Here is a 12,931-nt window from a genome sequence, read left to right as displayed (position 1 = left end):
CGCCTGTCCCGCGCTGCCACGGTAACGCTAGTACCGCATCTGGAAGCGCAGATCTCCGTCGGAGGAGGACGGGCACTTCAGGTCGCCTGGCGTCCTCCGTCTCCTCTCTTGGCTTCTTGTGAACGCAATAAACAATGAAAGACCAATGAAGTTGTCGAGTCGGAGCAGTTAGGTAGAAAATATTTTCATGCTTGCCTCAGACACGCCGATAATGACCTATTTCCGCTCACCTCTTAAGCCTCCCTGTTTGGATTGTTTTCTGCGCCTGTCACGTGACTCAAGTTGCACAGACTTCCACAGTAAGAGTCTGGTTATGCGCAGATACAAGTTTGTGCCATTTCACGGAGAGCTGATAATAAGAATCCGCCCGACCATCTGCTGAGTCCTGATTTGTTCCTAATTCCTCTTTTTCAGGCCTGATAACCACAACGTCCCGGAAGCTGGACCGGGAGCAGCAGACGGAGCACGTTTTGGAGGTGAGGAGCTGTCTCCGAGGGTCCTCCATGGGCCAGAGTGCCACACTGACTTCATAAGTTCCCCCTGGGGCAGGAGCGTGGGGGCTTTCTGAGGTGCCGGCTGTGATTGGTGCATTTCCGGGGCCCTTGAGAGTGAAGTGCCATGTTAAGCAGAAATGATCGGTTGCCACCCGCTTTATCTGGGTCTTCCTCATCCCACATGCTGGTGATGGCGTGGGGCGGGGGGGTGGCGGGAGCGTACTGACCTGTCACACTCTGTAATGGGGATGGATGGTAATGTGATCCAGACCCACATCACAGGCCCTCATTCCTCTGCCTCAAACACCAATCCCCCCCCCCCCCCCCCACATCCGTGCTCGACCACTGGCATCGGAGGATCTAGGCGAGATTGTCCTGAAACAGGTTGGCATTACAGCAAGGCTTCATCGTAATGGACTCAATCAGACAAACGCAAGTGGAGAATTGAGTGGTACGCCTGCTCCATTATCAGCGTGTCGGATTTGGGCTTCCGATCGTGCTGGGGGAGACCTCTGCTACAGTGCTGCCATAAACACCTTGTCCTATATTCTCAGGTTGAGTGGGGCTTTCGAGGGGGGGGGGGGGGGGGATGCTGCTGGTGTGCGTTGACATTAACACGCATGTTTGGCAGAGACAATAGAACTGCTTCTGTGTCTGTCTTGTTTTGGGGATGGAGAGCTTTTATGACATGGAATCCGTATGGAAATTGCCCCCCCCCCCCCCAATCAATCTTCACTTACCCGTCTGCCTGAGTGGGAGGAATCATCGTTCCTGTCTGCTCCTCGTCATTTCTGCCAGCATGTGTCGCTGGTGATGAAGGCGGGTGGTCTGTTGTCATGGTCATCCTCATCCCATGGCGGGGGGGGGGGGGTGCCAGGAGGAACCACAAGTCAGTTTGACTTTACCACCAACCCCCCCTGACCCACCCCAATCCCTGTAACCAGACCAAGTATTGCATGTGATCATAAAGACCAGCTGATTACGCACATGGCTGATATGTGGCTTAAAGTAATAGCAGGAGAACAGCGTCACTTTTGTTGCCTCGTGCAGTAAAACACACCAATTTCTCTAAATCCCTCCCTTCATGAACCAGTTTAATAAGTGCTTGGATTTTTATCTTGGGTGGTTTCCTCTTCATTTTCTCCATCTGCACAGACCTGTACGTTACCTAATATGGAGAATAACACAGCCCCCTCCCCCCCCCAGTTGGATTGATCTCCCAACACCTTGGAGCTGGAAGTGAGTGCTGTCCTGATGTCCAGCTGGATGGACGGCTGGTTTTGCTGGTGGGGTCCGTAAGACCCCGGAACGCACCGTCTCTGTAGCTGTCCTGTGGTCAGATCAGCTGTCCCGCTTTGCTCGGGGGGGGGGGGGGGTTGCGGGCGCAGGTTACAGGAAGCATTTAAAGGCAAGGCCAGATAAGATCTGCCGCAGTTGACGCGTGTTGCGCCGAAGCGAGTAATTACCCCCGGGGTTACGCAGGGCTCGCCTCCCGCATGTCATGCGGCTTTTGTGGCGGAACAATGCGACGCCGGATTTGAGCCCAGCTGAACCCAGATATCCCGAGCCCAGCTGGAGCAGGTGGGGGATTAGAAGGCGGGTCAGGGCCTTCCTGTGGAACACAAAACCTGCCAGCACCCGGGGGAGGTGAGACGGGTCGACTTTCCACACGTTCAGCTCAGGCGGTGCGGGCTTTGTTTAGCTATCCGTGAGAGACAGGCCCCCTTCCGCTAGAGAGATGGGGGTATGAATCAAACATTCCCACCACTTAACGGTGACACAGCCTCCCTGTCAGAGCTCACCGGAGGGCGCCGTTTAGGTCATGAGACAAGCTGCAACCCGCCGGGCAGCCACTGCCGGACCCGCTGTCTCTCCATCGGGTTTTCCTCTTCCTCACACGCTGCCGATGTGTGGGCCCTGGGGGGGCTAGAGTGGAGGCCCCCGCTCCAGACACGCTATTTCCTGTCCCCATTCACTCTGAGGCCATTTCCCCTCTTCCGTGGGGGGGCGCCGTGTATGTTTAGGTCCTTGGTGTCCAGCTGTCACATCACATGCCTGTGAAAAGCTAGTTCACCAGCCCCGGGATTTGAACCAATGACCTTCTGATCAAAAAAAAAATCCCTGAGTTCATTTTTAAGAGCTGGGGGGTATGGTTCAGTTGGTTCAGTTGAATGATTTCTGAGAGTTACTTCTTCACCCCCAGGGCGCCCTTTGTAAAGTTTATGTCAGTGTAAAGGAACCAGAGAAGGCTACGCAGCGAGTGATTGCGTTCCATTCTGCGGGAGTGTGAGTGCCTCCTCTCTACCAGCACTTTGTCCAGTGCACTGTTTTTCCTTAACTCCCGCAGGCCACATTTTGTGTGAGGATGACCGTGGCCGGTGAGTCACTTCTGTGCTGTGTTGCTGCTCCGCTTGACAGCCTCTTCTCCTCAGCGCTCTGGGGAACGCGATGAACGTGGCCAGGATGACGTTAGGTCCGTTTGGCGGAGGTTGCCGATCTGGTGCTCCGCTGCGGAAATCCAAACAGCAGCCGGGCAGCCATTTCAGAATGTGGGGGGGGGATTTGTGAGCCTATTGGCGCTCGTTGTCAGGAATAACCCCCACCTCTGTGTGCCAGTTATAGTCCCAGGAAAGATCATCAGATCTTATTTTTGGCTGGATCGCCTGGTCATCAGAGCGGATGATTTAGCGAGTGAGTGGGAATTGTATTCGAGAAGCATCTGTATTAAATCAGTAAGTAAACTGCACATCTACTGTCAGATGCTAAATGCAAATGTCAGGCTGTTTGGACCTCTGGTAATTATTGAAAGCTGCAATCTGTGTTCAGTCAGCCCTGAACACAGTGAAGGTACCGTGAGCACAGCTGCTGGACAAATCGAACCTATGGTTTAAAAGTAGAAAGGTGTTTATTCTACAGTACCGACCGCCATGTCGGAAGAGGAATTAATGGTGTGTTTTGGTCCCAGAAATGTGCCCCCTACTGGTTACCAGGAGTGTCTGCGGGCTTCTCTCTCTATAATGAAAAGGATTCGTTTGGTAGGTTGCGATCGTCAGAGGAACAGGCCGCCTAAACTAATGAGGCAGATTGAGCTTCGATCAGCAGGGAGATGGCAATAATTAGATTCGTCTCTCGTCATCTTTGCCGTGATCCGTTCTGCCTTTTGTCGCTTCGCTTTGGATTGGGGTCTGTTCTCCCGGCTCCTCTGGAAAGCCGTCTCAGTAATGCTCTCTCAGCATGACCATCAGGCTGAATCACGTCTCGCAGCCACAGCCCTGTGAAGAGGAACACAATCTTCACCCACCTCCCACAATGCACTCTCATTTTCATCCATCGCTTCTCATTGATACAAATTCTGTCCATTTTCACCTGCCGTATAAGGCAATTCTTTCATTAGTGTCAACCAGTCTTCCTCTTTTTCATTTTAAACTTTTATTTTCTTTCTATACCTCTATCTCTATTTAATCTTTTCTACTTGATCTTCATTTATTCTCCATTGTTCTGTGTATTCCTTTATTCTATTCTGTTGTCTGTCAAGCTCACTCTCACTTTCTCGCTCTCTTGTTCCTCTGACTGAGATGTTCTGTTTCTAAATGTATTTAAGGTGAAATATGAGCTTGCTGTCACCTCTCATTGAACTGTGTGAAATTTCGATGAACATCCTCGGTTTAAAAGGAGGAGTCAACTGAATCCTATAATACAGCACGGCAGCGCCCCCTATCCGTATCATATCCAGAGACTGCCAAATGACTTCCTGGTGTGTCTGAAAGATGGCAGCTCCCGTGGTGGAGGACAAATCTTGCAGCCAGAATGTTCCTGTCCCAGAAGTAAGGCCTGCTCGTATGCCCTTGATGTGAGTCACTCAGCTATATGGGCAAAGCTTAAGGCTGATAACCTACCTTAGTAACAGTGATAATGTAATTTCCCACAATGCACTGGTGGCACACATCTCCCCATAGTCCTCTTATGGGCACTGATGAGTCAGGGCTGATCCCTTGCCCCAGGGGGATTGACCCAGCTGGTGTTGACATCACCCAGCTGTGGGGAGACCGGGAAATGCCCCCACCCCACTTGCCCTTCTATTATCCTCTCCTACTCCTCCCTATGTTTTTATATTTGCTCACCCCATACTCTCTACCTTTAACTACCTTCTCCATCCGTCCACCCCTTGTTTTTTTTTTTTTTTTTTTACCTTTTCTCACATCTGACTTCCTCCTAACCATGGAGGTTGAAATGAGCAGACGGGCATCTTCACAGCCACCTATTCTGCAGCCTTGCTGATAAACAATTAGGCCCCCTTCCCCATATCATTACCATCTCCACCTCGTCTCCTAATTTCATATGCGTGTCTAATCATGATTAACCAGCATGCCTCTAGGCTTCTTGGACGGGGGAAAAAAACAGCGTGTATAAGTGCTGAGTGAAAATAATCGTGTTCCTCTGCTTTTCACTTTAGGGTTAGTTAGATTTTTGTTTACATTTATGTGTCTATCAGGCAGGCTTAATTTGGATGAATGGCACAGGGGTGCAAGATAATTTACTCCAATCTGGGTGCCCCGTCTGGTCTGTGTGGGGAGATGGGGCGGCGCAGCGCCAAGCCGGCTGTGACGCGGAGGCGACAGCAGCTCGGGTAAAACTTGGCATTAAGGGAAGTGTCTCCAGGAGAAAGTTGGGAAAATAGCACGTGGTTAGGAAACATTTGGCAGCAAATGCCTGTGGATGGGTGAGAGCGGGTTAGCGCATAAAGCAAGGTTTATCTTTATGTAAATGACCTCGAAAGAAGTGCTTGGGGTGAATATTTTAATGGGACTGTCCTAATCGCACTCCCGCTCCATATGCGGTGTGTGTATGGGGTGAGTTTTAGGGCCCTGGGATTTGATAATTGGGTCTCTTTAGGCCTCATTGCGTATGGGGTGGAGGCAGGGGGTGGGGCGGATTTGTTGCAAGCATGTTCTGCAGGTGTCGCATTATGTGGGCTTGCAGGCATGCCTGGGGGTGGGGGGTGTATTCAGCTTGTGTGAGGCATCGGTGGGAATCGTGTTTGTATTTCTACTTTGCAGTTTGTCTCATCTTCTCTGAATGGTCTAAGAAAGTTAGGCACGGATTCATCACCATTTTCATAGACAGTTGCACCTTTATCTTAACTGAGGTGGTTCTCCGGGCGTGAAATGAATATCGATGTATTTTTGAAAGTGTGTGTGAAATTCTGTAAAGCCGTGGTGTTTGTCGGTGCTGTTTATCACCATCGCCGTAATTAAAATGTCCACGCGTCACTACTGCGTGTCTAAATTAATTAGCCGCCGAAATACAGGAAATGACATCAAAGGAAACTGAAGAAATATGCGTTGCAAATATGACAAGATGTTCCAGCTGTCAGGGAGACACATGGGGGGTAGGGGGTGTTGTTTCTGTAATTAGCTGCGATGGGAGAAAGTGCAGCGAATGCTTAGGATGCTGTCATTGTCCCATTGGGATGAACGTGGGCGTGGTCTCATCCCAAACAGGTGACGGTGATGGATGGCGGTCCAAGCCCGCGGCACTCCACCGTCTGGGTCGTCGTCCATGTGCTGGACGAGAACGACAACAAGCCGCAGTTTCCCGAGAAGGTTTACCAGATCAAGCTGCCCGAGCGTGAACGCAAGAAGAAGGCGGAGCCCATCTACCGCGTCTTCGCCTACGACAGGGATGAGGGGCCCAACGCCGACCTGTCCTACAGCATCGTGGACGGCAACGAGGATGGCAAGTTCTTCATCGACCCCAAGACGGCCATGGTGTTGTCCCGGAAGCAGTTCACCGCCGGCAGTTACGATATCCTTACCGTACGTACTGGCCTTTGGACCATGGCGTAGCACCAAGGTGTAGTGTGAGGAGTGCCCCCTAGAGGTGGGGGGTGTCTGTAACAAGTTAAATCAGATGTGAGTTTCCATGAACAGAAATCTAGCATTAACTGGATCTGTTCGCACAGAGTGAGGGTCCCTCCAAGGTGATGTTATCGTAATATTCACAATGTACTCAGGGCGCGATTTTGGGCTCCATGAAAATGTATCATATCGGGCTCCCAACTAAAACCAATCCAATGATATTTCATATATTTTAGGGCTCCTGTCACTCAGGGGCTCTTAAAATCATCCGAACTCCCCCCGTTCCCAACGCCCCTAGATGAACTCCTGTTAAATGCTTCTCCCACCCAGTCAGCATCCCGGGTGCGACAGTCCAAGCCGATTAATGTCACCCTGAAGGAACCTCACAATGACCTTGCAAAACCGCTCTCTGATAGAGATCCTCTGCTTGTACCGTGTTTTTTTTTTTTTTTGGGAACTGGGCACCCAAAGCTCTCCACACCCATCTTTCCACCAGGTAAAAGCCACCGACAACGGCCGTCCCCAGAAGTCTGCCATCGCCCGGCTACACATCGAGTGGGTCCGCAAGCCGCCCGCCTCGCCAGTGCCCCTGCTGTTCGACGAGCCCTACTACAACTTCACCATCATGGAGCATGATAAGGTGGCGGAGATTGTGGGCGTGGTGTCCATGCAGCAGAGCACCACGCCCCTATGGTTCGACATCACTGGTAAGTGTGCGGTTACATGCCCCGCCCCCTCCACACGCCCCAGAGGCACCATGGGCCCCCATGCTGTCTCCAACTCCGAGTGCACCAACACCCCATAATATGCCCATGCCAGCATGGTAGACAACTGTCCCTTAGTCAGCATGGCCCAATGCTGCTCCCAGGCTTCAAAGTGACAAAGTCCTTGGGAATATCCATTAGGCGGTGCTCCTATCTGAGCTACGCCTGGGTTCGAATCTGCAATATTCACATCACATTCTCTATAGGACACTGCAGCCCACTGCATACAACCCCAGAGATCAAGTCAAAAATCAGGGATCCTGTCAGATCCCTTAAATCCTGAGGAATTACAAACCCTACCAGATTACAAATCATCCAGAACAAAGACCCTGAAGTTTCAGGTTCCCGGGTCAGTGTTGTGTCCTGTCCTTGGCCTGAGCTCACCACACACCATTGTCGTGTTGCCGCTGTGATCTCCAAAAGGCATCTCACTGACGCTGACTTGGTGTGCCCGCACCCTCCCGCCGCATGTCCGCGATCCGCTACACGCGCCGCAGAACGTGTGGACACAGCGTCCGCTCTGTCTGCCTGCTTAATTTCGTTTGACTTTTTTTCGTCAGAGTGGCGGTGGTGAGTCGTCTCGTGAGAAACGCAGCGCTGGCTGTTTCATGCTTTGCGTCTGTACACGTTCCTCCTCTTTTGTTGTGGTAAAGTGCTATCAGTGAGAAGATACCTTCTGTCTTTGCCCTGCTCCTCATGCTTTGTTCAACCGCCGTCTGCCTATTCGTTCCTTTTGCTCAGACTTCACCTTTTTCTTTTTCTGGAATCACATCTTTCTCTCTCTTCTCTTTTCCCCCTCTCTTCCTCTTCTTTCTCCTCCCCCTCTCTTTCCTGTCAATGCTTCACACCTTGAAGGTGGCAAATTTTCCCGGGAGATGTTCTATATTCTACAGACAGCTTGTGGCAGGAATTGTTCCACAGAAGGTATCTCAGTTCGATCTGAACTGCGCCCGTCTCCCTGTCCCATCGCTCGTCGGCTCTATCCCATCCATTTCCACATTCCCCGCCGCTCGCCCCTCCCCTCTTCACAGGGGAGGCCAGGCCGGTGACACATGATTGGCTGTTGGTTACATCGTCTGTCAGCGGGCATGCGAATGGCTGTCTCAGAAATCGGCTTTTGTGTTTTTCTTTCTCTTCACCTTGCAGTTCATTCGTTTGAGGCACTGTCAGCATGTGTGAGTGTTTGTGTGTGTGTTCCCGTTTTTTTTTCCCAGGGCGGGGGGTTTGAGGTTGGCAGGGTCGAGCTGATCTGATAAAAAATAACTTGACTGCCATACAGAGTGTTTTTTCACGACCCTCGCACACCGCGTGAGTTTAACAGGCACCAAGGCGGTTGCTACGGGAGATGATGAGGTACAAGCATATAAGCATTGCTTGGGTGTCCTCTTCCGGGGGGGCTTACAGCTTCTCCGGTGTGGGGGTGCGGAGGATTCGGCCACAACACCAAATGAACTGCATCAGTGGAGTGGGCAGAACACAGTTGACACCACGGGGGTCCAATATGGGAGGGGGGGTGAGAGCATGGGGGGGGGGTATAGCAGGCAGCCAGGTGCTCCTGGGTAAACGCTGGCAGGTGTGAGCATAACGCTGAAAGCTGTGATTAATTCCCAGCTCCTGGACTTGCCTGTGGACACCATTATTCTCCATCAGAGGACCATTAACACCCACCTTTTCCTCTGGGGAGCACAGGAGGCATGTTTGAGTCTCTGACGCCAGCCAGGATAATTGCCGCTTTCTTAATAAAAAATGAAATCATATGCTTATGCTGTAAATGTACAAAACCTTTGGACATTTGCAGTAAGTTTTTCTTCTTCTGATCCTGATTGTGCTCTGGTAGGGGGCGCCATAGTTCCCAAACGCCAGGTACGTATTTCAGAGATCGCCCTAGGCTGGAGACAGCGAATGTGGGCCATGCAGGGCTTCTTCTGGAACCACGTCCTGCATGAAACCCAGCATAGCCCAACGCAGGTCTGGTGGGGTTAAGTAATGTAATATAAACACTCCTTGATTTAGAAGTAGCTAAAGCTATAACCTATGTGAGCCTCGTAAGCCCCCCTCCCCCCCCCCTCAGTTACATGACGGATGGATGGTTACAGTCTGCCTCACTATTTAAAAACCAAGGGTTTGTGTCGTGTGAGTTCAGGTCCCACAGCCTATGAAGGTCTGCAGAGGTGAATCTTTCAGATTTATCACCTTTTATTCTATTCTGGAAATGTCTGGCTACTGGGAGGTGGCAGAGCAGACCAGTGCAGTCCGTTAAGCAGAGCCAAGCCTGAATACCAGCTAGTGGTGTTGGGGGGAGGGGGGGATCTGCCGGTTGGGGGGGCGAGAGCTCTGTTCTCTCCGGAACAGGCTCCTGGGAAAGGGCTGCGATCTACCCGTTTGTCTGTGCCTGTTTGTCTGTGCCTGTTTGTCTGCGCCCGTTCGTCTGTGCGCCCGTTCGTCTGTGCCCATTCGTCTGTGCGCCCGTTTGTCTGCGCCCGTTTGTCTGTGCCCGTTTGTCTGCTGCGCGTTTGTCTGCGCCCGTTTGTCTGTGCCCGTTTTCCCTTAAAAGCTACAGCAGCGCTTTTCTCTTCCTCTCCGTAATCTGCTTCTAGGGTAAGGGTGTAATTTCCACGTTCAGCAGAGGGTTTAATAACAGCCCGGCATCGAGTTTTGTTTCCCCTGTAATTTAGCAGAGGAGAATATTCTTTTTCAGTCTTGGATAGGAAGTGAGCCGGTCCCATCAGAACGGAGCAGTCTGTGCCGTCCTCTGGATGGGCTGTGGGTGCAGCTCCAGGTCTCTGCCGCTCCAGGTCTCTGCCGCTCCAGCGTTCCACAAACAGCCCACCAGCCTCTTCCTATGTTCTCCATTTATTGGAACTGAATCTGAGTGATTTTTCTTTCTACCTTTTCTCCCCTTTAATCATAATTTATTTAGAGATGAACAGAACTAGTTTTGCTTTGATAATAAGCTTTTTCTTACACAAGTGTTCTCAGTTTCCCAGCTAATGCCAGAAGAGTCTTATTTATTTTCTCCATTTTATTTATTTTTTTTACAAAACTCCGACACAGCTCATTGTGTGAAGTTAACCCGGGGTTCTGAGAGGAGTCGCCCTCACTGCCTTAATTCCATTCACCGCTGCACCCTCTGAATCTGAGTAATTTGCTTATTTAAATCAATTTATGTTGTTGAAAGCGGCAGCGGCGTTTAATTAAGTTCGGTCTTGGCGGTTTAATTTCTGAGACAAGCACATCGTCAGCGAGGACCAAATTGACGCGGTGGCCACTTAATTGTTTTCTGGAAGGTTCCTTCACGGGTTCCCCGCGAGTTAATTGCCACTGCGGATGGGAAATTAAGAGCGACACTTCGTGCCTCTCAGGTGCAGAGGAAACGTGAAACGTCTTGATCGTCGGCAGGAACCCGAGTCACTCCGACCTCATGGTTGGAGACCTGGAGGTCCGCATGCACACTCACATACTTCCCTCAGACCTGGAGGCCCGCCTACACGCTCACGCGCTCCCCTCAGACATGGCGGTCCGCCTACACGCTCACGCGCTTCCCTCAGACCTGGAGGTCCGCCTGCACGCTCACACGCTCCCCTCAGACGTGGAGGCCCGCCTACACGCTCACGCGCTTCCCTCAGACCTGGAGGCCCGCCTGCACGCTCACACGCTCCCCTCAGACGTGGAGGCCCGCCTACACGCTCACGCGCTTCCCTCAGACCTGGAGGCCCGCCTGCACGCTCACACGCTCCCCTCAGACGTGGAGGCCCGCCTACACACTCACGCGCTTCCCTCAGACCTGGAGGCCCGCCTGCACGCTCACACGCTCCCCTCAGACGTGGAGGCCCGCCTACACGCTCACGCGCTTCCCTCAGACCTGGAGGCCCGCCTGCACGCTCACACGCTCCCCTCAGACGTGGAGGCCCGCCTACACGCTCACGCGCTTCCCTCAGACATGGAGGCCCACGTACACGCTCACGCGCTTCCCTCAGACATGGAGGCCTGCCTGCACGCTCACACGATTCCATCAGAACCTGGAGGCCAGCCTGCATGCTCACACGCTTATTTCAGACCCAGAGGCCCACGTGCACCTTAACTCCCACCCAACCCTAACCTTAACCACAAGCAACCAAACGGAAAAACAAGGTTTCTGGCATTTTTTGATTGCAGTCACAGATTTTTATAACACTGAGTTTCCCCTGCTTACCCCCTGTGATTCCCTTATGGGTTGGATTTGGAAACATAAGCACTGCTTCTGTTTTGCTGGTACATCGAGAAGGTGCAGGGTACAGAGCATGTTTATGTGTGTGTGTGTGTGTGTGTGTGTGTTTGTTTTTGCATGGATGGGGGCTTGTGTGTTCCTGCCCTACCTTTTAACACTGCAATTAACACTTGTCCATAGAGCTGTTGGTGGTATTCAGCCCCGGAAGCCCTCGTGCATTATGGGTAGTGGTAATGGATAGCGGTATGCCACAGAGAGAGCCGGCAGGGTTCCGCGTGGCAGGATGGGCGCTAAGCACCTGCCCACGGCGTCGGAGGGCTCCTTGCTGTTACGTGCTATAGGTTGAGGGGGTGCTGTATCGCATGAAGGAACGCTGTAGCAGCTCTGCTAAATGGATAAATCAGATGTCTGTTTAATTCACACTCCTTTGTTTATTTTCCGTTTCTGAGTGTTCCTGTCTCCTCCCAAATAAACAGTTTCTATTTATTTGTTTCTCTAACTTTATTTATTTACTTGCATCACTCTGTTTCTGTAGGCCTAGGGCCCCCTCCCACTGATCCCAGTGCATGTACACCCCCACCCGAACACCATCCTGGGCCACACCTTCCCAGCTCTCTCCATAAATTCACAAGCAGTTTGTTTTTGGTCTTGTTCTGGTCCGTCCAGTAAAAGGCCCTCACTCCCCAATCCCTTTCCACCCAGCCACCACCGCCCCCCCGGGGCCTCCATAAATGTGCATGTGCCCAGCAGCTTCCTGGGGGACCTTTTCCCCTCCCCCTCTCCCGCTGATGTCTCCACCCTAACTACACCCACAGGAGGGAACTACGACAGCCTGTTCGACATCAAGAAGGGGGTGGGCACCATCGTCATCGCCAAGCCACTGGATGCCGAGCAAAGGTGCTTCTACAACATGACCGTCGAGGTGACCGATGGCACCAACACCGCGTCCACACAGGTACCCAGCCACACCCTCACGGTCACCTCAGTGCTGCACACTCACCCTTTCTCCCCGTCTCACCTAAACACTGCGGTCAGACCGTAACTGCCCGTCTCTCTTGAACACTGTGGTCTGATGGTCTGATCTTAACTCACTGTCTTGCCTGAACACTGCAGTCTGAATATAACTCCCTGTCTTACTTGAACACTGCAGTCTTACCGCAATTCTCCGTCTTGCCTGAACGCTATGGTCTGACTGTAACTCCCCGTCTCGCCTGAACGCTGTTTTCTAACTGTAACTCCCCGTCTCTCCTGAACGCTGTGGTCTGACTGTAACTCCCCATCTTGCCTGAACGCTGTTTTGTAACTGTAACTCCCCGTCTCTCCTGAACGCTATGGTCTGACTAACTCCCCGTCTCTCCTGAACGCTGTGGTCTGACTGTAACTCCCCGTCTCTCCTGAACGCTGTGGTCTGACTGTAACTCCCTGTCTCTCCTGAACGCTGAGGTCTGACTGTAACTCCCCGTCTCTCCTGAACGCTGTGGTCTGACTGTAACTCCCCGTCTCTCCTGAACGCTGTGGTCTGACTGTAACTCCCCGTCTTTCCTGAACGCTGTGGTCTGACTGTAACTCCCCGTCTCTCCTGAACGCTGTGGTCTGACTGTAACTCCC

At 52.1% G+C, this 12,931-nt stretch overlaps 1 protein-coding gene across 7 annotated transcripts in view; it reads left to right on the top strand.

Moving 5' to 3' along the window:
* fat3a (FAT atypical cadherin 3a) overlaps positions 1–12,931 on the top strand; it is a 130,573-nt gene that overhangs the window by 76,120 nt on the left and 41,522 nt on the right. For 5 of the 7 annotated variants that reach the window (XM_072701575.1, XM_072701579.1, XM_072701577.1 and 2 more), the window contains exons 5-9: positions 415–476; positions 5,996–6,310; positions 6,849–7,059; positions 7,972–8,040; positions 12,139–12,278. In XM_072701575.1, coding sequence (XP_072557676.1) covers positions 415–476; positions 5,996–6,310; positions 6,849–7,059; positions 7,972–8,040; positions 12,139–12,278 — 797 coding nt within the window. The remainder of the gene's footprint in view (positions 1–414; positions 477–5,995; positions 6,311–6,848; positions 7,060–7,971; positions 8,041–12,138; positions 12,279–12,931) is intronic. The other 2 variants (XM_072701580.1, XM_072701578.1) reach the window with 1 other exon arrangement.

The sequence above is a fragment of the Paramormyrops kingsleyae genome, chromosome 17 (assembly GCF_048594095.1).
Source record: "Paramormyrops kingsleyae isolate MSU_618 chromosome 17, PKINGS_0.4, whole genome shotgun sequence".
Taxonomy (NCBI): domain Eukaryota; kingdom Metazoa; phylum Chordata; class Actinopteri; order Osteoglossiformes; family Mormyridae; genus Paramormyrops; species Paramormyrops kingsleyae.
Note: the sequence above shows the minus strand (reverse complement) of the source record. Positions and strands in the feature narration are given on the sequence as shown.